The 24,509-nt window shown below is 37.7% G+C and overlaps 1 protein-coding gene across 4 annotated transcripts in view; it reads left to right on the top strand.

The window, feature by feature from the left end:
- The window catches only part of LOC118772387 (cadherin-7-like), a 112,746-nt gene extending 93,737 nt beyond the window's left edge, over nt 1–19,009 (top strand). For 3 of the 4 annotated variants that reach the window (XM_036520664.1, XM_036520666.1, XM_036520667.1), the window contains 3 exons: nt 6,305–6,422; nt 7,590–7,841; nt 17,287–19,009. In XM_036520664.1, coding sequence (XP_036376557.1) covers nt 6,305–6,422; nt 7,590–7,841; nt 17,287–17,789 — 873 coding nt within the window. In that variant the 3' untranslated portion in view covers nt 17,790–19,009. Of the gene's footprint in view, nt 1–6,304; nt 6,423–7,589; nt 7,856–17,286 lie in introns of all 4 variants that reach the window. The other variant, XM_036520665.1, reaches the window with a different exon arrangement.
- Nucleotides 19,010–24,509: the final 5,500 nt, after the last annotated feature.

Genomic DNA, 24,509 nt, shown 5'->3' with positions numbered 1-24,509 from the left:
CAAAAGGAAGCAGTAAACTGCCAGAGGTTAAAAAAAAAGTTTAGGTTACCAAAAACTGAAAAATAATGTAAATTTCAGAGTTATAAAAAAGGCCTTTTTCAGGGAACAAGTAATGGGTTAACAACTTACAGCTTTTCTGCAGGAATGGAAGTAAATTAAGCCTTGAAAGTTGATGCAAACAATTCCTGACTTTTGTTGATTACCTATGTCTATATAAAAGCAGTGTTAGAACAGACTGTGTTACTACACGCTCTGAGGCATTATTTGGACAATATTGCACTGCAGGAAGTAGTATATTGCTATCATAATGGCGAGGAAAAGGCAATTAGCAAAGGAAGAGAGCCAGAACATTATAACCCTTATAAGTGTAGGTCTTTCCTTCACAGAAATTGGGGGTGTTCTAAAACTTTTGAACGGTAGTGTAATATTAGTTTACTTTTTTGGTATTGACTTCAACCAGGGGTGGACTTGGACTATCATCCAGACTGGCCCCCCACAATACGCACATGTACTATTGTTTTATTGGAGGTTCACCATTTAGATGACTTCAGCTAGCTAGTAAGACAATATTTGCAAGAACAACCCTTTGCGAGACTGCATGGCAATGTCACACTACAGATTTTTGCTGTTTTGCTGTTGTATCACAAACCTTTTGATACTGTCATATTTCTTTGAAAGTCTTTCCCAGTTGGTTTGTTTCCATTCTACACATTCAACAGTCTGGTTTGGCCTATGTTTTAATCCTTCTCAGCCCACCGTCCACAGACAAGTCAGTGCACCAGGAACTGTCCTGGTGCTCTAGATGGTCAGTCCCTGTATGCCTTCTCCACAAAACTGGTGACACTCTGAAAACTAGAGGTCTTGAAAGCAAATAGGTAAAGGACAATTTCAACAGACCATAAGGTCTCAGCTAGAGAAGGGTAGAATGCAGTGGCTTTACTTAATTCATCCTCTTGACTAGGACCCTCAGAAGCTGCAGAAAAAGTATCCCCTGAGGCCACTAAAATGGGCTCAGAGTTCTTGTGGATGACTTCAGTGGTCTGAGAGTCTTCTGCCTCTTTTTTGCAGTACTTGCATGAGGCCCATGAGGCTAATGAGAACTTTCACTGCTGTAGTCCAGATGTATACATTTTCCTCCAGCAAAGTGTTAGATCTTGTGCTCATGTCCAACCTTTCCCATTGTTTGCATTGTGGAACAAGTTAACAGCCCTTTGACAAATATCTAGTTACAAGTATTAAATTCCAAAGGGCATCTAATAAACCTGTGAATACACGTCTAAAAACATTCAACTGTAAACTGTAAAAGCAGAGGAACACCCTTACCAGTATGAAATGATGTACTGCGACAGATGTTAGATATGTATCCGTTTTTATTAATCCCTCCTGTGAAAAATTTTACAAGGCTGTTGAGGAATTTGTATGAATTCAATCCGTATGAATATCTGTTAGCCAAACTTGATGTACTAACTTTCATATCATTTTATATCATCATTTTGTACATTTTTCTTATTTCATTCTTCATACTCATTCATTCTTCTTCCTCACACTATAAAAGTTGAACTAGAACAAAGTTACAAATCACTTTAACAACGCCGATTTTGGAAAGCACAAAACTTGATTGCGGGGTGATTAGAAAACTTAGAAACAATTAATTTCTTCCACCTGTTCTGCTTGATGAGGAGAAATGAGGAGAAAGAGAGAGGTGAAAACAAGGGAGAGAAACAGCATGTCTGTACTATTGTAATTTGAAGGTTTTTCTAGCTTTAAAGGAATAATATTTGCTTTCACATACAGTATATATATATTATATATATATATATATATATATATATATATATATATATATATATATTAATCTGAAAACAGTGTTGCTCTCTGAAAATATCAATTTAAAGGTGGAATACTCCTCTTCTTCCTTGGGCTTAAAAAGGTGTTGGAGACACAGGATCACATTATCAACAATTTTGCTTTAATATTCACATGAATTGTACAATTGCAATTACACATAACTGCTTTTAAACTGGAGTGCTTAAATGAAGTTTATGTGATAATCCTGAAGGTTTTTTTAAGTCTTGAATGCAATGCGTGTTTGGTGCAACGCAGGACAAAAGCAGAGACCATGTAAGCCTGATGACAGTCACTGAGTCTCTATGGTAACACAACACATACGGAGGGCATAATTAATATTATTGTTATTATTTTGTGGGGTAGACTGAAAACATCCACATTTTGAAAGGCCCTTGAAGAATGGAAAGATACTGTGTTTCAATGAATGGTAATAAAGAAGCTGAGCACAATCTGGCTCATCAGGTAGACTGGCTAAATTCCTGTCACCTTTCCCCTTTTTCCATCCATTTGTGATAATGATATAGTGTGGTCACAGTGAAGATGTAATTATTAATTGGAAAGTGTGCAACAGTAGACAATTCTGTCATGGTACTGAAAAAAAAACACAGATGGTTAGTTTTAAGAACAGGTCCCCAAAGCACTAAAGTCTGGCACGTTGGGAGAAGTAATTTGTGTCTTCTGTCAGTGCCTTATGTTTCTGAATATATTACAATTCAGTATTTGTGGTGCCGCTGATACTGCTCTGTTGTGTCACTTTCTTTGGTTAGGTGGTTTTGTAATACAAGGGCCTGTAGCCGTATGGCAAAGTATGGATATTTTCTTGCATATGTTTACTGGGTACTGCAGTTGTACTACCCAAGATTAATATATGGAAGCCTTTATGTCTGTTTGTTCTTGTACACTGTGGTGTGTAAACACACTATTCCATTAAACCTGTGATTTATCTGGCTCCTGTGTCTCATTCCACCAGACACTGTGTAGGCAGTAAGGTTTATGTCTCTGTAATTTTATGTCTCTGTAATTCTCCTTTTCTCTTGCCTCTGGTTGGAACTACTGAAAAATACATCACAGAGGAGCTCTAGAAACAAGCAAGTCAAGTGTTACTTTAGTGAATGACACTGTGCTTCACCAAGTGGTTGCAGGAACATTAGCCATGTACTTTCTGGCTCTTACAACCTCTCATTCTGTAAAAATGTTAAAAATTAGTTAAGTAGCAAACTCACTGATGGGCAGTAGCTTTCTCTATGGTGATGACCTCATCAATGGTTCTTCCCATGGTATTCTGTAACACATTTTTGGGTATGTATACCGTATAGCTACGTTTGGAAAGGAGCAATGGAAATAGACAGTGTGCCATAAATGGATAGAGATGACACAAGGTGTAATTTCCATTCATTTACTGAAAATTGAAAAATGTGAATTTTGTAGTGTCACAATAGCAATCAGAACATAACAATAAATTCCCCTCAAAAAGAAGATAACAGACTTTTTCACACTATTTGTTTGTTTTAGTCTTTGTATGTATGGGTACACCCTTAAAATAAATGTAAGTGTGAATGTCTATGTTCCATGTGCATACAGTCCTAACACAGCTCTGTATCAATGACAGATTAATTCTCTTTACTAGATGATTTGTGTGTCTTCTGCATGCAGTTGTCAATGGCGATCAAGCTGGGTGGCCCACCATCAAGATTCTATCAGACTGAATTCTCTAACACTGGACTTCTCGGAAGACCAGTTCCTCACAATGTCAGGATCACAAAATCTGTGTCTCCTACAGACCTGAATAAGTAAAAAAGAATGCAAAACAGGATTGCAGGTTGACTCTGGACTGCTCAATTGTTGGAATGGCCATCATACAGTGAATTTGATAGGTGTTGGTCACTGTTATCATGTTTTATCAAGTTAGGTTTTTGGTTTGAGAGCAGTCTGCTCAAAATGCTTGCCTGCCTCTGTCTCACTGCTCAAGGTGCTCTGGCAAACCATGCAATATGTATGCAAGAGGTGTCACTCAAAATCACAGAACCTCCCTATTTTTGCAGTTCTGATAGGCTCAGGGTTAAAGTTGATTTATCTCTTCAAAAAAATAAAAATAGTAACCCATATTTCCTACTGGGTTACATTGTAATGGGAAAGTAAGTGCTATTTAAATAACACATATGACTACTTTAATCATGGCATACTGTAGTTTATCCCTTCCTACCTCAAAATTGAGATTTATTCATTACAGAAGTAAATATTCAGCTCCATAAAACAAAAAAACAGAATTATATATGCAATTGTACTCTCTCAAAATACATGTTCTTTTCTTTTGTTCCACTGATTTGTGAAAATATGTAAGGATTTTATGTAACGTATCTAGACATAGTAATTATGTAAAACACTTTCCCGATAATGAAATGCGGTTGAAAAGTTCATTGATTTTGAGGAATATCTTGCTTTCAGGGGGTTATTTTCAGATGGACTTAATTTCCATGAAAGACGTCTGTCCTGTAAAACAGTAAACTAATTGGCCATAAGTAAATTTATGTGAAGTTAGAATGCCACATGAAGAGAAACAAAAGACCGTGTTGATAGTGTAGTTTAATTAAAGGGGTGGCTTTAGCCCCCAAAGTATCATTGCTGGGTATTATTTCCATGTAACGCCATTATGTGGACATCATCTCACATCTCTTTGAGTGGATGCACATTGTTGGGGTCTGCTTAATGTTACTGCCAACTGCATTGATGCATATCTGTCAAAACCACAAATATTTAATCTCAGGTTAAATCAATTTTTTTTTTCGTATTTCAGGTTAATGATATAGGATTTGTAATAAATTGCCTTACTTTATAATCTTTCCTTAGCAATGAAACATAGCAATAGCTATGGTCATTATTTCTCAGCACAGAAAAAAAAAAAGTCAAAGAGTTATTTAGTCTGCTCCAATCAGTTGTGTTTCAGGTTTTTATGTAATGCATTGTTCTCCCAAGTCATTTACCATCTCTGAATAACAAGTTAGCGATTCCAATTTAGAAAGTGTAGAAATTTGCCTAGCCAACCAATCTCTAGGTCACCTAGGTGTTGTAAGACGGTCTGTAACAGCAGATAGATTTGTACATGCTAGGCAATGGTATTTGAGCCATGTATGAACATTTTCTCTTGCACAGTTGTACAGAGGAAAAAATGTTACCAAAATAAATCCCTGCCATTCTTCTGATATTTTGGAGAAAATGATTTCTATTCTAAAACATCTCCTGCTCCCTTTCCAGATGAATACATATTGCAAGAAATTAACAAAAATCCTGGCAAGAACAAGGTCATTGATATTTCTATCACTTACAAAAATAAGTATTAAAGATTGGCCTATTATATTTGCTGCTGAATTACTCACAGTGTTGACCCCCAGGCTATGAGAGATTTTATGACTGATAAAGTCTTAATCCAACATTCTCAGATGACTGTGCTCCTCGACTAAACCAAAAAATTACAGAGAGATTGGATCCCGCAGAGAATAATGATAGGATCTACATATTGTCAGCTGAAGGTTTATTCTGAAGCATCTTGACATCCTTCTCAGAGGTTTTTACTTTTTGTATTTCCATTGCAATAGTAAGCTATGGATATCATTGGACATATGGCCAAGATTTTTATGCAGTACTCACCAAATTTTATATGTAATAAAATGAGTGGTGGAAAGAGTACTGGAAAATCCTACTCAAGCAGAAGCACTGTTTGTGTAGAGAAAATGTACTTGAGTAGAGTTAAAAGTATTTCTCCTGGAAACTGCTTGAGTAAGAGTAAAAAAGTGCTTTTTTAAAAATACCCCTTAGTATAAAAGCACTTTTTTGGAACCATTTACCATGATGTAAATACTTCAGTGTAGCTCATTTCCTTTATGTTATCTGAGCTGTCGTGTGCAATGTTATGCAATGTCCCTTCGTCCCTTCACACACACATACTTATAAGCCATTACTTTACAACTCTGAATATAGTATGTATCAAAGTACTGCTGCAAATATCTCCTGACCTGTAGATGATGCATCTGGAATTTCTAAAGTTTTAAGGGCACTGTAACATCATGGTTAATACATGTTTTTGACAAAAAATAGACTATTTGCAACAACTTCATGAGGAAATGAAAGATTCGCAACAGAATCTTTGACCAGAAACGTTAATGTAATTGTATTCAAACATTACCCAGCTCAATACCTGGTATTCACAGCAATTAATTTCTAAATAATATGGGACTGATGTGATCCCAAGCACATAAATCTATGCAAAATGTTTCCCAAATGAATATTTTTGTCAGTGCATATTGTGAAAATAAAGTGACATATTTTTGCCTTATGTTACATCATAATTGATTCATGTGGAAAAAATGTGACTATAATTCTATGGTGATATAACCCTTGGTCTCATAGCTGTGACATCTGAGTGAGTATCTGAAATCCTAAAACTACCATGTCTCCTCAGGTCATCCAGACCATCAGTGCTGTGGACAAAGACGAGCCACCCAGTGGACATCGCTTCTTCTTTGCCCTCACTGCTGAGGCTGCAGGCAACCTGAACTTCACTCTCAGAGACAACAAAGGTCTGTGACCTTCAGCATATGGCCAGACAAGAGACATTTTTTTTTCAGTTTCTCAGTAATGAGCCTTTGTATTTATTTATCACCCATAAATATTTAGGTTCAAACATTTTCATTTCCATTTTTTTTTTCCATTTTCAGTCTTTTGCTCAGAGCTGTCACCCATTTGGTTCAGCTCTGCCATGCATACAGAAAATCAGGCCTCAATGTTGATAGCGGTCAGAAATAAGGGATGAGTGAAAGGGAAAAAAAAAAAAAAGAAAAGGCTACTGTCAGTCCACTGAGCAGGTTTTCAGTTAGAGTGTTGGAGTGCTTGATCTGAATTATGCTGAGAGTATTGGAGCCATTTTGAAGGGGTCTCTGTGGGACTTAGAGAGCACCAACAAGTAAGACCCCTATATAGTGACAAATTGTATAGCACACACATAAGAACAGGGGCTACCTGCTTCTGCAGAGGTGACTCCTGCCAGACTTGCAATGGCTGATACAGTAAGCCATGAGTAAGGTGTGCAGATAGAAATCAATCAACTTTTACAGTGCAAAAGCGAGTATGGACAAGGTCTTGTCAATGTAATATCTCAATGAAGAAATTATTAAATCTATTAGAATACAGCACAAATTGTTCATTTTGGTCTGGTCAGGCAGGATATTTTGTGCATTTCCATAGTGTTACTTTTATGTAATTTATTCTCATATTGTTTTCAAAAACTGTGCAGTGAGGGAATGACAAAGGAAATATTTAACAGTGTGATTCATCTCCAGGTGGAATAAAACATATTTTTAGATTAATGCCAGGACCCTAACATTGTAATTATTATGATCATCCATCTGCTGACATCTTTGTAGTTTCTGCAGAGGACTGTGAATGTTTCAAAGACATGCAGTGATCAGTTCCTCTGAAAAAAATTAACTGTTCCTAAGAGCATAAGGCAAAACATTAGGTTTCTTGTTTAATTTTTTATTAGCTCAGCCAGTGTTATCCTGACGCCTAAAAGTGAATTTACTACATCTTAAAGAGATGAAAAAATGGTTCATGTACGTTTTTAATATTGATTATAGGAAGGCACCTCTGTCAAAGCAAAAACTGTACTGTCTTACCCTTGAATTTGAATGTGTGATGAGCTTCTCCTGTGATGTCATTGACCATTTCATGCCATGTACTCCTTCCAGACAACACAGCCTCCATCCTAACGAAGCGGGGAGGGTTCCGGCGCCAGGACCAGTTTCTGTACCATCTACCTATCCTGATCGTAGACAGTGGAAGTCCCTCCCTCAGCAGCACCAACACTCTGTCCATCCGGGTCTGTGACTGCGACCCAGACGGCATTGCCCAGTCCTGCAGTGCGGAGGCCTACATGCTCCCAGCCGGACTCAGCACCGGTGCTCTCGTTGCCATTCTCGCCTGCGTCCTCACCCTGCTGGGTAAGGGCCCATCCGTGAGTTGATTGGCTCATTGATTGAGTAGCCCGTTGCTTGATTGGTTCCGACAGCGGATACCCTCCATTTCCATGGTGCTGAGAGGGTGATTGCTTCATAGTTTGATCCATTACTTGATTTGTTGTTTAGCCTCCTTCATCCCGCTGTGGAGGTGCTATTCAGTGTCACTGATTACTTGATTGGGTGTCCTAGTTCCAGGGCAATGTCAGTAATTTCATCTATCTCATATGCAAATGAGGAGCTGAGATAACGTCTATGTTGGTATACTGGAAAATAGTTGAATTTTTAAAATGCCCAGCAAGAACTTCATTATACTGGACAATTACTTTGACTGACCTGTCATTGCTCTTACTGTCAGAACCTCTGAAACATTCTTGAATGATTCCCATTGCATCCACATAACATAGGATAATTGAGAGCTGGGCATAACACTTAATATCAGGAATTTCATCCATCAGCCGTGCAAAAAAAGGACCTGTGTCACTTTTGGTCTTAATCTCTTCTAGAACCATATCTGAAATTTATTCAATTAGGTTATAATTATTATAATTATTATTATACAAACAGGCATTCAAGCAGTGTTGCAAAGTACATTGCACTGGGATAACATTGTATGGGACATACAGGCTTTGACTGCATTAATGGGTATGGCTATGGAAACATTTATACATCAAGGACAAACTTAATAACTTAATAGGACTATCTTAATTAACATGCACACACACACTTCTCTCTCTACAGGCAATTGTATTACAACCAGTTGAACTTAGGCATACTACTTACTTTGGCACAGACGCACACAACAACAGCACAATGCTTGGTTTCCCCAATTCTTCACCTCCCAGGTATTGGTGCGGTACTGAGGTAGGGGAGGTCCCCGCTACCTATTGTCCCGTATCCTTGGCCCTGTTGAGGTTCTCATTGGTGGCCAAAGGATACGGACAGGTTAGAGGGCAAATGGTGACCTGGGGGCCGTCCTTGGGGGTGCGCCTGTGCCTCGGGTTATCTGTGGGGGTCCTGCTGATAAGGGGAGCAGCAGGAACGGTTTGGGCAGGTTTCAGCTGGGTTGTAAACAAGTGCCTGTGAGAGATGGGGGTGGTGCGCAAACAAGACAATGACAAAGACAAAGACAGAAACATGTGGCCCTTCTCTACATTATTATTATTATTATTGTTATTATTGCATTAGTTTTTGCCTTACTGGACAATGCTGCTGAAGATTCAAAAGGCCCAACCAGAACTTCATCATACTAAGCAGTCACTTTAACTAACTCCCTGTAACTAGTTAACAGAATTTTTGCCCTCATCTTTCTCTCTAAAAGCTAATTCCTGTCGCCCCACTGAGGAGAATGTATTGATCAAGCTCTTCAATACTTTCCTGTTTTTCATTATGCTTTGGTACTTTAAGACAAGTGAATTTGTCCGTTGCATGCTCAACTCGGATTTTGCCCATTGCACTTAATTTAGCGTTTGCACTAATGCACTCTTGTTATGCCTTTTGCAAGCTGTCAAAATGATCAAAATCATCAAATCACATTCTTGACCACTTCAGGGAGCAACCTTAAGAACTGAACAGCACGCATGGCCAGCAGTACATTCGCAGATCCTCCATGTCCTGCATCCTATATTTGCACCCCTGTAGTACAAACTCTCTACAAGTAGATGTGAAGCCAGGCTTTTGGGTGGGAATAAATTCTTAGCAGAATGTTGTTAGCATCAGACAATGTATCTGACTGACTTCTGTTGAAATCTGTTTTTTAATCATTTTAAATAGATTAACTTTAAATGGAAAAGACAAGATTCCACGATTTTGCAGTGTATTTCAGATCAAAACAACTTTTGTTTATTTTTGAATTCCGTAGCAAGAAAAAAGGTTCAATATTTAAACACAATATTTAAACACTCATTAACTTTTAGTGGAGGCTTGGCTTCCCATTCCTTTTCTTCTCCCATTGGTAGAGGCTGAACAGTGTATTGATTTTGTGGTGGATTTTCTTCACTGTTCTAGACAGGTACTGGGTTCCTCTCTGTAACTGGTTCAATACCGATTCCTCTCTGTAACTGGTTCAATACCGATTTGTAATTAGTAGAGCTATATTTGTACTTCAATTGGATAGTTAATTGATGTGTTTACACAAAGCTGCCAGTTACTCATTTAGATTGTCTATTTAGATATGGTTTTAGTGTCCAGGATGCTTCCAGAGGTTTTAAAATGAATTGGTTAAGAATATTGATATGAAGAACCTTCTTATGTAACAAGGCATCTAGGGCCAGTCTCTGAAAAATTGCATGTAGTTACCTTACAATTGTCATTGAAAAGCGATACCTGTTGGGATTTTCAATAAATCTTCAGGGAAAGAAGTGTCAGTGGCATTTGAAAATGTACCTGGGGAGAGTGCTTATAGACATGCATATACCAAGTCCATCACTCACTCCAGGCACATTTTGAAATGACTGATTATGTCCAAACCGAGTTTCATTTTTTATACAGCTACCCTTCTTTGTTTATTTTTAAACCTTTTTGAAAGTTCAAATAATCTATTTAAAAGATCAACACAGGAAAAAAAGAAAAAATAATAACAGTGGACTGTAACACTGTCAGTTCGTTTAATGAAACACCTCTTGAACTGTTCTCAGCTCCGGGCCTCTGATTTGCAGTGGGTCTCTCAGCATGCTGACTCATGGCCTCTGGTCTTGAACACATCTTTGACTCTCTGTGCCCGTCCCTGTCTTCCCCTGCTCCTGTATTAGAACTCCACGCATTACCTGTCCTCCCGTCCCACCACCCTCCTCCTGCACCTAATCTGCTTCTAACAAGCCCTCAATCAATCAGCAGATTGCAATCGGACTGCATTGTTTGGCTGAGACGTGAGCTGTCTTCAGCACTGTCACCTCGGGTCTCTGCAGCAGCAAAGCACATTTTCATCTCAGCGGTGTCTGGCTCCTAGACCCTGCTCACAAGCTTTTAGTTGTCTCTGTATTTTTCCTCAATTTCCTTCATTCTCACTGGCCAAATTTAAGTAAAGGATGTGGGGAATGTCTATGACCCATAAGAAGAGCTATGATGGAGTCTAAAATTTGTTGTCTTACTAAGCATATACAATCTATAGTCTTACTAAGCATTAGTCATGCACAGAGAAGTCACTATCTGTATCTGTATCTGTTGAACCCTCACAGTTATCTGTATATTTGTAGCACTATTAGCAAAACCAGAAGCAGGTGTGGCTAGAAAACATCCAAAAAAATTAAGCAACAACGGGGAAGTTCAGGGAGGCGATAATAATTTAACAATAATTAATAATAATTTTATAACCTTGCTGACTAATATAATTAACATTAATTAATATAATTAATTAACCTAACATTACCTAACAATCTCTAATTTATTCAGTCAATGGAAAAATCAAGCGATAACCTAACTCACACAAACTATATGATGGACTGCTTGCTAACTGTTAGGTGGCTAGGCCAGCTAGAAGGTCACTTGTCAACCATTATTAGCCAGCTTGTATGTGTGTGTGGTTGTAAGAAAGCACTGTAAGCTTAGGCTTTGTATCATAACTCATACCTTTGTTTCATTTAATTTAAAAGAAAGAAAGAACAGGAATAAAGATGGAATAAGAAAAAAAAATCAAGCGAGAAATACAAAAAGAACGACAAAACAGTCGATATAGTCTTGTAGCTTGAGGGAGAGGCTGCTGCAGAGAGGCAGTGAGGCAGACATGTGTGAGCAAGGCTCATTGCTCCTTGTAAAAGACTCACCCCTTCTCCCTCAATCGGCTGTCAATAGAAAGACATGTCCTCCAGCAAATAACACTCTGAAATTCTCTGTCTCTTGCCATGGATAAAACAAAAATGCAAATGCCATTGGCTGAAATTTAGAAAGAATACAGAATGCTGTACACCACAAGAAAAGATGTCTGTTTAAAGGTTATTATCTGTGTGCATTTGAATAACATATTCAGCTTTCAGTACAATCCTACTGAGCATATATTTTATAGAAATACTATATTAAGTATATCAAAAAGTACACTTATAGCCATGTGAATAATGTAGTTAATTTATTCTATACACAAAGTTTAGGGATTACTGAGAGACAGTATTTGACTGTGTTTACACAGGAAAGATACTGGTTTCACACTGACATGATCTTTGATAAATCTGTTTGACCAACATAGCATGTGCACTCAATCCTCTACCACTCTACAATCTAACATTAGTCAGCCTTTCTCACAAAGCTTTTTGAATATGAAATAGACATAGCATTTTGTTTACTTAAAATATTGAATATCTACCACATTTTTCCTGGTTCAGATTCTCTCAGGACAAATGTATTAGACTGCTGCATGGACAAGCTGAGTTATTTTGGGCTTGTAAATCCTACCCCAGGGGGTGTATCCCATCCAGTGTTGGCAGAAGAGGGAGGCTAATAGGAGGATGGAGTTGGAAAAGAGATGCTAAGAGAAGTGGAACCTTTTTAGAATGAATATGCACCATGACCGCTACCCTTGTTGTCAGTCATCCAAAATGGGCTCCTGGCAATGTTCTTTGCAAGTCTCAATCTTGTGTCTTGCTGGAAAGTAATCACAATCCACCTTTTTCTTGTTTTTGCTGCAAGAGCTTAAGTATTTACAGAGGTTTTTAATAGTTCATGTAGTCATTCCATAGTTGTACACAAAATGCCCAAAGGAAAGTTTTGACATGAGATGGTAACACTAAATAGGAATTTCAGGTCCTAAAGGAGCTGGAGGTAATCAGAGGTATTTTTGAACCAAAGAAGCTGCTTAGTAGCCTCAGTACTGTTGCAGTGGCATATCCTAATCAGTGAATAGTTTGGAAAGCTGACATAATCTATTACTTGATAATGAAACACTGTGTTGTTCTTTGATGTGGTTTTGATGTCATTTGGCCTTGGTGGGCATCATCATAAAGGGAGGTACTGTCTTGAATGCAATGAATTTAGAAAACACATCTCAGTCAGTAACAGCTGCTGCAAAGGTTATTGTCACTCTGGGTTCAGAGGTGTGGTCTTTGCTCAGTCATTGCCCTTAGACGGGACACATACTGAGAAAGAGAGAGAGTGAGGTCAGGTCAGACAGTACTTACAGACCTCCTTAATGTTCACTTTTCATGTTCATTAGCAGCTGGATGTCATCACAGGGCCCTGGAAAACATCAAGCTTGGGGTGTGTTTCACTTGAGGCATTAGTGGGAAAGATGTGCTGAGATCAATGATTTGAAAATAATCACAGGAAGAATGTGCTGTTGGCAGGAAATGCATGTAAAGTAATAGCTCAATCTGCTACACAGTAGCATTAGAAATTTGCTCTGCCTGTTAAAAATATATTGCTAAATACTTACCAAACTATCACTATTCAGCAAAGTAAATTGATGGTGAATTTATATGTAACAAATGGCTTGCTAGCCAGTTTGTTACCTTACGATTTCAATAATCCAGCTATGTATTACTTTGAATAGCTAGATAGCTATGAACCAATTAGAGCTGGCAAGTAAGTTAAGAATCATCTAGCTAGGTAGTCAGTTAATGAGCAAAGATGTGTTTCTTCTTTGTCATGATGATTATTTTGTCTTTTATTATCAAGTAATCTAGGTAAAACAAGGCAACATAGTGTCAAGTTATGTAAGGGATCTTAGCTGGTACATGTATTTTTTTGGTCAAACTTTACAATACACTGTTCTTCTTCCACTGGAATTACAGTGGAACAACCTGTATAAACACAACCATGTATTTATGAAGTGTTTACATGTAATTTCATAGTGTCCACATGGGCAATTTCAAATGTTTTGTGGTTTAGTCATACTTACAGTTATAAGTATAAAAGTGTTAGAAGAACAATGTAACAAGAAGGAGGTCAAATGTGTAACATCCATGTTACCACAATTATGTAACAAGAATGAAATTCATTGGGTACGTACACCTGTGTAACAAGGACTGTGTAACAAGGGCCAGGTGTAACAGTAAGTGCCGTTGTGTAACACGGTTTAGCTAAAATGGGTAACTACATCCATACATCGAAAACTATAAGGACATATTGTAGAACTGCAAAAATGCCTAACCTGGTACTAACCTGCTCTACCTACCTGACTGAACTCATCAGTGGCACTTTTGATTAGCAGCAAGGGTAGATAGAAGATATGCAGGACAGGGGGCCTCCAGGAGTAGGATTGAGAAACACTATACTATTGCATATATGTACTTACAACAGAAAATAATAGGAATTTTCAATATAGGTACAATAGGTACCTAGGTACAGGTACTAGGTATAGGTACAATATAGGTATGTAATCACATGTAAATACGGTGTAAACACATGATATTTACACAGGTTGTTCCTTTGTAACTCCACTGGAATAAGGGCAGTGTATTGTAAAGTTGGACCTTTAGGAGCTACCTTTAGTTAGCTAGTTTGTTCATTTGTTTTTTTCTTGAATATAGTTTATGTTTTGTAAGAATTGTGACTGCATATGTTACAATCTTAAATCTGTCACCTCATTCAAGGTGATGCCTTTTCCAGCCCCAATTTTTCCTACACTGTAGACCCAGGAAAGACTCAAAGGACTCGAAGTCCACCTTCAAATTACTCCTCCTTGCCCTGATACTATCCTTAATGTGACCAGTGCTCACTTCACCAAAGCAGTTATACTGCTTCAGCTTTTGAGCAGGTGAAGATTTGAATCACTGTGAAGGGCATTGAGTCACCATACAATTTGCATTCCCCTACCACTGAAAGTTGCAATCAGGTATTTGTCAGAGTATTAGCCAAAGAGTCATAATCTTCAATTATAATCAGCATCTGAGCTGCTCTACTGTTGAGCTAGAGTGTGAAGAATGCATGATGGATGTAAATTCAGGATCATAGTTAATGTTTGTTTTGAGGGACCACTCTACAGTATGGTGCACGGAGGGGTTGTTGTGCTGAGGTAGGGCCTGAGTTCAGGATATCATTCATCACCAGCGTTGGAGCTGTGGAGGAGGTTAAGGATGCTGCCTAGAAGAGGGGGCACACCTAATCCTGCCCAGATAGATTTGTCTACATACACCTCCAGTCTCAGCCCTACTACAAAACCCTAACCCTAACCCCAATGTCTTGATATGGTGTGTCCGTAGTTCCAGCACAACCACACATAAACCAAGAACATACCTAATTGCAGTAGTGCAGGCTGGACTGAAATATAGGGGGCGAGAGTGTATGATGGCAAGCATACGGAGTAGCCAACCTCTTTTTCCAGATGGTGGCTGTTAAGGCTCGTATTTGATAGTGAGAGAGGTAGTGAAGAGAGCAAAGCCTGTGTTTATCTGGTGGTGGTGGCTCATTTTACTGATGAACCTTGAGACTAGAGCATTGCTGAATACTATTCTCATGCAGGGTTGATTATCCAAGATGGATTGTTTTCACAATTCAGATGAAAATAATTCAATTGCAAATCAAGGATAATGTTAGATTGATCAATTGTATCTTTGTACATCTATCTCATTTCAAAGCCATTTACTCATGTGTACACTGTATATTTGAACAAAATAATCTCCAATCTACATACTTTAACCAGGCCATCTAATCATTCCCACAATTTAAATCTTTACAGTTTCTACGTTCCACTTTTCTGAGTGTGTGGTGAGGTGTAGTAGATGATGTCTGTCATTCGTCTGGGCACTACAATTCCACTTCCATTTCACTTGTTTCCAATCCTTTATTAAGAGTTTTGTCATTTTCAATGAAAATTCCTGATAGAAATTGAACAATATCTTATCTCACAACTGATTAATTTAACTGGCAGGTGCTGTTGTGGGGGGAGAGGGGGCTGGTGTTTTACAGTTCTGCTGCCATTAAATCAAAGAGGACACTCTGGCACCAGTACATTCATAGAACACTTCCATCAGTATCAAACTAGCCTAATCTTGCACCAGTGTCACTAGAGTTGTCCACACGTACCTTTTCCATGCTGTAGATATTGCAGCAATTTGTTGTAAGGATTGTTAACCATATTTATGTCTCAGTATTATATGCAGAGCGCATAGCAATCCAAAGTGATAGCAGGGGGAATGCAATGTTAGGATAAACTGCACGAGAGGCATTGCACATTTCCTCTCTCTAATTACTTCTGCAAAGCCAGAGCAACAAATCGCTCCTCCTATTGGCTAATGCATTTGACAGACTAGGGCAACCCCCAATTTTTTGCATGAGGGCAATAAAATACAAAGCAACCAAATCACAGGAAAAAGTATATCCATTCAGTAATTTATTACAGAGACATTGCCACCTGCTCCTCCTCCTCCATTTGCCTTTTCATTATGTAGTGGGAAATGCAGTTTCCCCTCATTTACTTGCTCTTGACTTGCCTAGCCCGGGGAAAATGTGTATGGTGGAGGAGAGAAACATGGGTCTATGAAGCAATATTTCACACTCACTCTGACAGTGCTGATGGATGGATCATTAGGTGTTTGCCTGTTTTCTCCAGCGCAGGAAGTTATTTTCAGCCCTAATACATCCACTGGGATGGGAGGGGCAGCCAGAAAGTTGCATGGGTGTTTAGATTCTGATTTGGGACTTTCTGTAATGGCTTAGAGCTCTACAACTTGCTTGTGTGTGCAGAGGGCAAAGAGATTTGGAATGAGTGCAGTTTTACATGCACAGGTATGCACATCTTGTGTTGTTTGTCTTTAAGCTTTCTCCTCTCCTGGTTACAAAGTGTAGAAAGTGACTATACAGTAAACAGTCACAGTCTTGCTGTAGCAGCATTAATGTGTTGCAGGCATTATGGAAAGTCAAAACAGCATAATGGTATATATATATATACACAATTTTTTTTTCAAAATTGACTATTCTCAGCAAAAGCCTATGGCTTTATGACCTATAAAATAGAAATGAAGTAACATCAGAGACTGCTCTGCTAGATAATAGAAACTTGAAAGAAGACACCACAACATAGGAGAAAAAAAAATGTTAAAAAGGTAAGCAATGTATCCCAGTCTATTCTGGTAGAAAATCAAGAATGCCTTGCTTCCAACACATATATTAATTATGTCATTGGAGGCATAATTTATATGAAAGAAAAAGGCATTTTTGTCTCATATTGCATATTAGAACTCAGTGACTTTTACACTTGCAGTGAAATTGGCAGTGTTTCATATCCCAAAACGTTCAGGTTTAATTCCTAGGCGCTGCCATCATACCTTTAAGCAAGGTACTTAAATTGAATTGCTTGACTACACCCAGCTGTATGGCTAATGTTTAAAACATGAGCTATCAGAGTAGGCAAATATGTTTGAATATGTACATATGAACAAATCGTGTGATGTAGTGTAATATAGTTGGCAGTTTCAATCAAGAGATTGGAATCCATCCCTTGTTTCCGTGCAAAGTGTATATCCTCTAGACTAATTTTGTCCCTCTCCCTCTGCTACTGCCTCAGTTCTGGTCCTGCTTATCGTGACCATGCGCCGCCGGAAGAAGGAGCCTCTCATCCTGGAGGAAGAGCGGGATGTGAGGGAGAACATTGTGCGCTACGACGATGAGGGCGGTGGGGAGGAGGACACAGAAGCTTTTGACATGATGGCCCTGCGAAACCTCAACGTCATTCGGGACCACAAGACGCGGCGGGATGTGACCCCTGAGGCGACTTCTTTCTTTTCCTCTCGGCCGGCCTACAAGACCCTGCCGGACAATGTTATCTTCCGGGAGTTTATATGGGATCGGCTGAAAGATGCAGATGTGGACCCATCAGCACCCCCCTATGACTCCCTGCAAACCTACGCATTCGAGGGTAGTGGCTCCATTGCAGAATCGCTCAGCTCGCTGGAGTCACTGAGCACAGACTCCGACCAGAACTATGATTATCTCAGTGATTGGGGGCCTCGTTTTAAGAAGCTGGCTGACCTGTATGGGAACACCGAAGGCTGCAATATATTCTCATAGCCCTGTTTTACATTTACTGTTCCCATTGACTGTGGAGGTAAAATTGATAAAAATGTAAGATTATTTACATTGTTACATAAAGTGAAAATGTAGGCTGACCCAGAGAGCGGAAAAAAGCAGGGGCTCGTTCTTTGGACAGTAGAAACCTACTTTTGACCAAGAAAGCAAGAAAGAAAAAAGTTACAAGAACACAAACAACCATGAGAACATTTTCAATTCAGAAGGTGTTACTCCTCAATTTCCTGAAGACAATTTTTTTTAAGAGGATAAACAAGAGAAGTTTTGACATCAACCATAAATATGATATTCCCAGAGAAATGTACAGGGCAAAGACTATGAAATGTAGATGCTGCCATGGGAGCCAGCCTGGGACTTCAACTACTGGACCTAATAAGTGGAACCTCATGTGTTGACCCTGGCTCCTGTGTCTGAGCTGGGTGGAGTCCCAGCATCAGTGTTATTCGCCTAATGCTGCAATGCATCTTACTGCTTTTGTTGTTCTCCAAGTGACATCTTTTTTTTATTGCTTTTTCTGTAGTGGTTGGTCAGTACAGCGGCAGTTTAATCAGTTCAGTGGTCATTAAGAGTGTACAATTCGATCAGTATAAGGTGTTTCTTTCTTTTTTTTCATGGATTTTTAGGGAAACGGAACAAAATGTCACAACAATGGGCTTGTAGTCATTAGAAGAGAGAGTTTAGTGTAGGATGAAAAAAAAAACAGCAGGATTAAATCCATCAATGTTTCCTAACAAGGGTGTGTATGCTAGACATGAGTCTAGCGAAGCAACTGCTCTATTCCTATGTAAAAGAGACTTTACAATCACATACCAAGAAATAGAAAAGGGGGATCTCTAGCTGAGGAAAAAAAAAAAATCTGTTCCCTGTTGAGGTATTCTGATGTTTCCTCTGTTCGATACAGAAGAATAAACACTTTCTCGCTTGCGCTGGTAAACATTGTCACAAACAGTGTGATCTTTTCCTGAGAAAAAAATCATATCCTTAGAGTATGCAGCCTGGGTCTTTCTGAGGTTTAGTCAAGATTGAATTATGCTTCTGTATGGGATGAACAAAACACACAGGAGCAAGTAGCTGGCTCTGAAAAGATGTATATTTTAAAGTATTTTGGTGGTAGACCTTGAAGGGTACTTTGTACCCATGTGGCTCATGCATAAGAAAACTAATGTAAATTAGTTTGAGAATTTGAAAGTCACAGGCTTGTCCCCCCAGATAAACAATGTAGGAGTCAGTGATGTCTGCAAGTCACTGTGGATATTAAGTGTAAGGTTTGGCTTCAAAGATTCTTTCTGAATTTCAGTATTTAACTTCTTTCTCGAATATGTTTATTATATGAGAAGTGATGACAAGAGAACCTTTATTTATTTATTTTATTTGGCAGAGGCAAAATGTGACTGATGTTTTCTGAGTTTACTGACAATAAAAAGAACTTCTGTTCTTCAAAACACCGAGGCCCATTCAGTTCCTTCCAATATGACAAAACATTTAACAAAATTCTGATGTTTTATCTTATCAAGGTGAGGCAGATATACCTAGGTAGAAACAAAAAGAACAAAAAGAAACAAAAAAGAAGGAAAAGCTTACAGAGGTATATCCTTGCCTTCAGTGATAGGCAGCATGGAAAATGCAACATGTTTTTGACTCAGCTGATGAAGGAACAGAGTTTTTTCCTTTTTTCTCTATGAACCTGTTTACTTGAAAAGAGAATCTGAGACAGATGAAGCCTGAGGAATTGCAATCTGCTGGGCTGGTCATGTCAGACCATTTAAAAGGCCTTTGCAAATTAGGTAGGTGTTTCTCTACTTAAACTGTCAGTTTAGGGTCTGTAAACACTTTTGCAAATAAATCATAAATGTGTACACATGTACACATTTATGGTTGTACCATCTGATGTTGCTTTTAAATATCAATCTATAATTGCTCTGATAAAATATGCATTTCCTCTGCCAGGACACAACAGCAATAAAGAATAATAGTATCTGTTACATCTGGATAGGTTTTAACAGCACTTGCTGCATTCCCATCTATGATATGAAAGCAAGGTTGATTTTTCCCCTTTAATGTTAACAAACATTACATTACAGTCAAAGATCAAGAAGCTTTGTGAAGAATGATTTCTTCCACAGGTCAGGCATTATTCAACCCATTCGCTTTATTCAGGGCCTGTCTGTAATGCTTACGGCCTGCGATCAATAAATGAATGGGAAGATTAAAGGAATACAGTGTGCACATGCTGTACCTGTATTTGGGGTAAACGTTATGAAAGCATATGTGGCGAATGGTCCAGATGATTGTAATTCAAAAGAACGCCCCTTAAGGGGTCTCTGTGTCCTCTCTCTGGCTCCCTTGAATATTGAGTTTCCCCATTACGCTACATTCCTAGTTTTGTCGGTACTTCTGTCAGTCAAGACCCTTTTATCATTGTAGGCCTACTGTGTGTTCTAGGTTCTGGAAACCTTTCTATACGCTAATGTTGAACTAACGTCTTTCGAACAGTGAGAAGTAATAGCTTTTTTTTAAAGAGGCTCCTCATACAGTTGACTTCAACAAAGATAAATTTAGTTGTTAATCTAGCACATACAGAATACAGGTTTGCTGTTAACTTATCAGTTCTAATTCATAACAAAAAACTAAATCTTTTTCCCTACAAGAAACTACCATCCTTTATACTTAAAATATGTCCATTTGACCGTATCACTAATGCAATTTTTTAATTACTCAAAGAATAATTTAGTCATTTTGCTGCAAAGTGGAGATAATGAAGATTGAGAATATTGTCTGAAAGGGGCTGCTGCCTTAAAGCAAATCTAATTATTTGTTAACTGGCTTTCAAAACCTAATCTAAAAAGGCAATCGAAACCTCATTTTGTTCTGCGCAAAGGCCTGATAAATACCATTTTAATGAAGCAAATTAGAAGAGATGAGCCTTATTAACCCTAAATAAAGCAAAAAGAGAGAAACAGTTGCCTCAGACTTGGTTGATGCCTGGAGATCAAAATATACGCACATATGTGTTATACACAAATCCAGAAAAAGGGGTTAATTGGAAATGTAGCTGGTGAGCCAGTGGAAAATGGTTCCAAGTGCTGCATTGGAATGTTGATATGAGGTCTTCATTGCTTAATAGATGCTTGATTGTTAAATATGCATCTAACTTTGTATTTCTCATTTATGACAAATCACCATTCTTCTCAAAGTGCCAAGCCATTTTATTCAGTGTTGCACCAATGTTATTTTGTTAGAATTCAAATCAAATATTGGAATTAGTTACAAGTTCTCATGCAGTCTTTATTTCAGCAAATCAGCAAACCAAGTAATGCTACTGAAATACATTGTGAAATGTTCCTTACAGTCTGCACCAATGCAGATTCATGTGACAGCTTCAGTGTGGCTTAGTCAATCATGTGCCATTGAGTACCAAAAGCCTTCGCATACTGGCAAATTGAGTTAGTACTTACATTGTTCAGAAAGTTGTAGGATTCACTCATTTAGAATTAGGTGCTTGTACCATATTCTGGACAGTATCCATCGAAAACATTTTACCAGTTGACAGCCAGACATTTGCTATTTGCATCGGGACTTTTCAGCTGGAAAAAGTTACAAAGATGTGTGATGGTACATTTGAGCATCCATGTTTTATCTTTACATTTTACTAGTTTGAACAAAATGTATTTTTAAGTGTTCATTCATTAGAAGAACAACCACCCTCAGAGCAACTGCAGTGGAATGTTAATAACAGCTTCTTATTGTGGTGCTATTACAGGATCCAATTTCACAGACAGTACCTTAGTCAAATAACTACATCACTCACAATTATTTTTTAAATGTATAACACACTAACAAAATATATTGCATTTCATGCACGACAGTCCTGTTGTGGTACACATGGAAGCCTGATGGGGTTGATGACCCCTTAGGATGGGTTACATCAAAAACTCCTTTGGATAACAGATTCTTCACCTAGTCATTGTATCACATCTACACATTGGGACGCCTTATACCAGTATGAGCAATGAATGCCAGGCCACACTTCAGGCTTCAGTGAGAATTGGCAGAGTTTGCAAAGATATTTTTAATGTCCTTTCACAGTTTTCATTTTTGTTTGGGACCAATTAAGAAACCTGGTAGTGTTATCTGTTTCGTGTTTACAAGGGCCGAATGCCAAAACGATATTTGTTCCAGTTAACAATTTGTCTGTGTTTTGATTCTTGCTTTACTGGCACTAATATTTTAAATGGCCTTAAATTTATCCTCATTTTCCACATAACTTATAGAAAACTAAATGAAATGTGCCAATTGGGACAGACAAGTGTCAAGCATTTAAAGCAATATATGAACTCTTTACATTCCCAAAGCTGGATAACGATATTCCAAATTTCTATGTGACCCTCTTTGTGCCAAGGCAAAATTAATCTTAAGAGACTAATAACACGCTAAGCCTCAAGCAGTCAAAGCAGACAATCACTGTTTCATGCTCCACTGTTTGCATTTGTTGAGAAGATGACTTTTGAAGAAAAAAATAGTAGTTTTGTCAGAAAAAAAACCATTATAAAACAATATGTACTTTTAATAACAACTACTCTCCTCTTTATACAAGGACATCCATTATTTATCAAAATCAAACTGTAATGTGGGTCAAACTGCAATTAAACTGTAATGCACTAATTAATTAGTAACTTCATTATTTGCTTATTGTTTTTTATTTTTATTTTATTATTTGCTTATTGTTTTTGTCTGTTTTCATTTTGTGTAATTGATTTGTGGTGTTACACCCATTGCTACTGATTGCTAACTGTTGTTAAGGACAGATTTATTTATTATTTGCTATTTATATTCTTGTTATTATAATTATTTTCATTCATCTGCAGGATAAAATGTAGCAGAGATCAAAATAAATTAAATCAGAGGATGGCAGTGAGTTGGTGAATGATATTTATGGGTTTTGAGAGGAGAAAAACAGTGAATAAAGATGTATATAGATTTGTTTGAGGATGTACTGTAAGGAGGAGGAATATGGCCAGAAAGAAGGGGTTTCTGTGGGTAATTTTGAAAAAAAAAATAGTTTAAGTTAAATTAAGTTAATCAGCCCTTCAGCAATCAATAATGTATTGCAATTGAAAGGATAAATACAGGGCTAATAGATATCTCACAGCTTTGGTAAGGGCAAACACTTGTTCCTTTCATTCTTCATTATTCTTTGGTAATCATGCCATCAATCTGTTCAAACAATTTGTTCATATGTTAGGACATATGTTGTTATGTTGTTTCTTACACTGATTTTAAAAATAAAATTTTATATTATTCCCCCAACCCCCAATTTTGACTTCACTTAAATCAATAGAAGATATCTTCTATTGATTTATGTGTGAATTAGCTGGAATTTGGTGAAAGCCATATGTGAGAAAATTCATGATTGATTCATTCATTCAGCAGATTGAAGACTATATTTATAAAAACAATGATCACTCAAATGATCAATGATTGATTCAAAACAATAATCAGCACATCCTTGACTGACTGTAGCAGAACAAGAGCAGTACTTATTAGAACTTATTGGATTCTTTACAATGTACCCCTGGTGTGACTTTCACAGTCTTTCACAGTTGTATTTGTGTTTAAAATGTGATGGGGAAAATCATTTTAAACTATGAGCATAAATGACAAAAATATTCATTATTTTAGCATTCACACATTAGTAAGTGTGTGTTTAGATACCATACAAGGGATTGATTGCAGGTAATTCACAGGAACCAGAAGTGTAATTCCTGCATGATGAGTAATTTTGGCAGAGAATCTATCAAATTTTATCCTGCAGTTAAAAATCCTCACTTTCTTAGAAAAATGACAGTTCTGCCCACCAGCAGCATAATGCCAATCAGGGAAATTGATCACTGGATTCTGCAAACCCACATAAACAATACAGACAGATCAGACTTTGTAAATAATGACAAAGGAAAAGGGTCTTTTAATATTGCATTAGCAAACTATGCTACAGTTAGCTACAGCTTTCACTAAAGGACACAACCTAATTGAAATGAAATTAAAGTTATCAGTGATGCTACTTTTCATTGTTATTTCCATTTTTTTCCTTATGTAAAATTTAGAAAATATATTTGACTGCTGCTCCAGTTGCAATAGTATTAGTAGATACCTCTCCATTTAGGTATCAGTGATAATATTTAACATGGAGAGGTATATGCAAATATGTTTCTGTAGCCTATGGCATAGTTGTTGTTGTTGCTGTTTTTTCAGTTAACAGAATAGTCAGACCAAAGTTTTTAATTCTTACTGGGGGTTGGAGTAATTTCTTGTCAGAGGACCTTACCCTCACTCTTAGAAAACAGAAGTCATGTAGAAATGCACGTTTTTCTGATTTTAGTTCCACTTCTCTACTGTAGAATGTAAATTTGAGGTTGGTATTACTTTTTTACAGCAGTGGTTTGTTCAGTTTAGTTTAGTTTCATTGAAAACAATGGCAATCTGACGCCCTGCTTCATAGAACATATAGAAACTGAATAGAAAATGTATTAAACTCTCTACTAAACGTATTAAACTCTCTACAAAAGATCCAGTAGGGGCCTAGCCTTTCCCAGTTTTAAGCTGTATTTTTACTAATTTGTTCTTTGCCTGCTTTCCAATTTGCTGAATTCATGTACCCAGGTTTCATGTTTCTCATTGGGAGAAAGCCACACAAGCTAGATTTTA

The sequence above is a fragment of the Megalops cyprinoides genome, chromosome 2 (assembly GCF_013368585.1).
Source record: "Megalops cyprinoides isolate fMegCyp1 chromosome 2, fMegCyp1.pri, whole genome shotgun sequence".
Classification (NCBI taxonomy): domain Eukaryota; kingdom Metazoa; phylum Chordata; class Actinopteri; order Elopiformes; family Megalopidae; genus Megalops; species Megalops cyprinoides.
The sequence above is the reverse complement of the archived record's forward strand: the minus strand, read 5'-3'. Positions and strand labels throughout refer to the sequence as shown.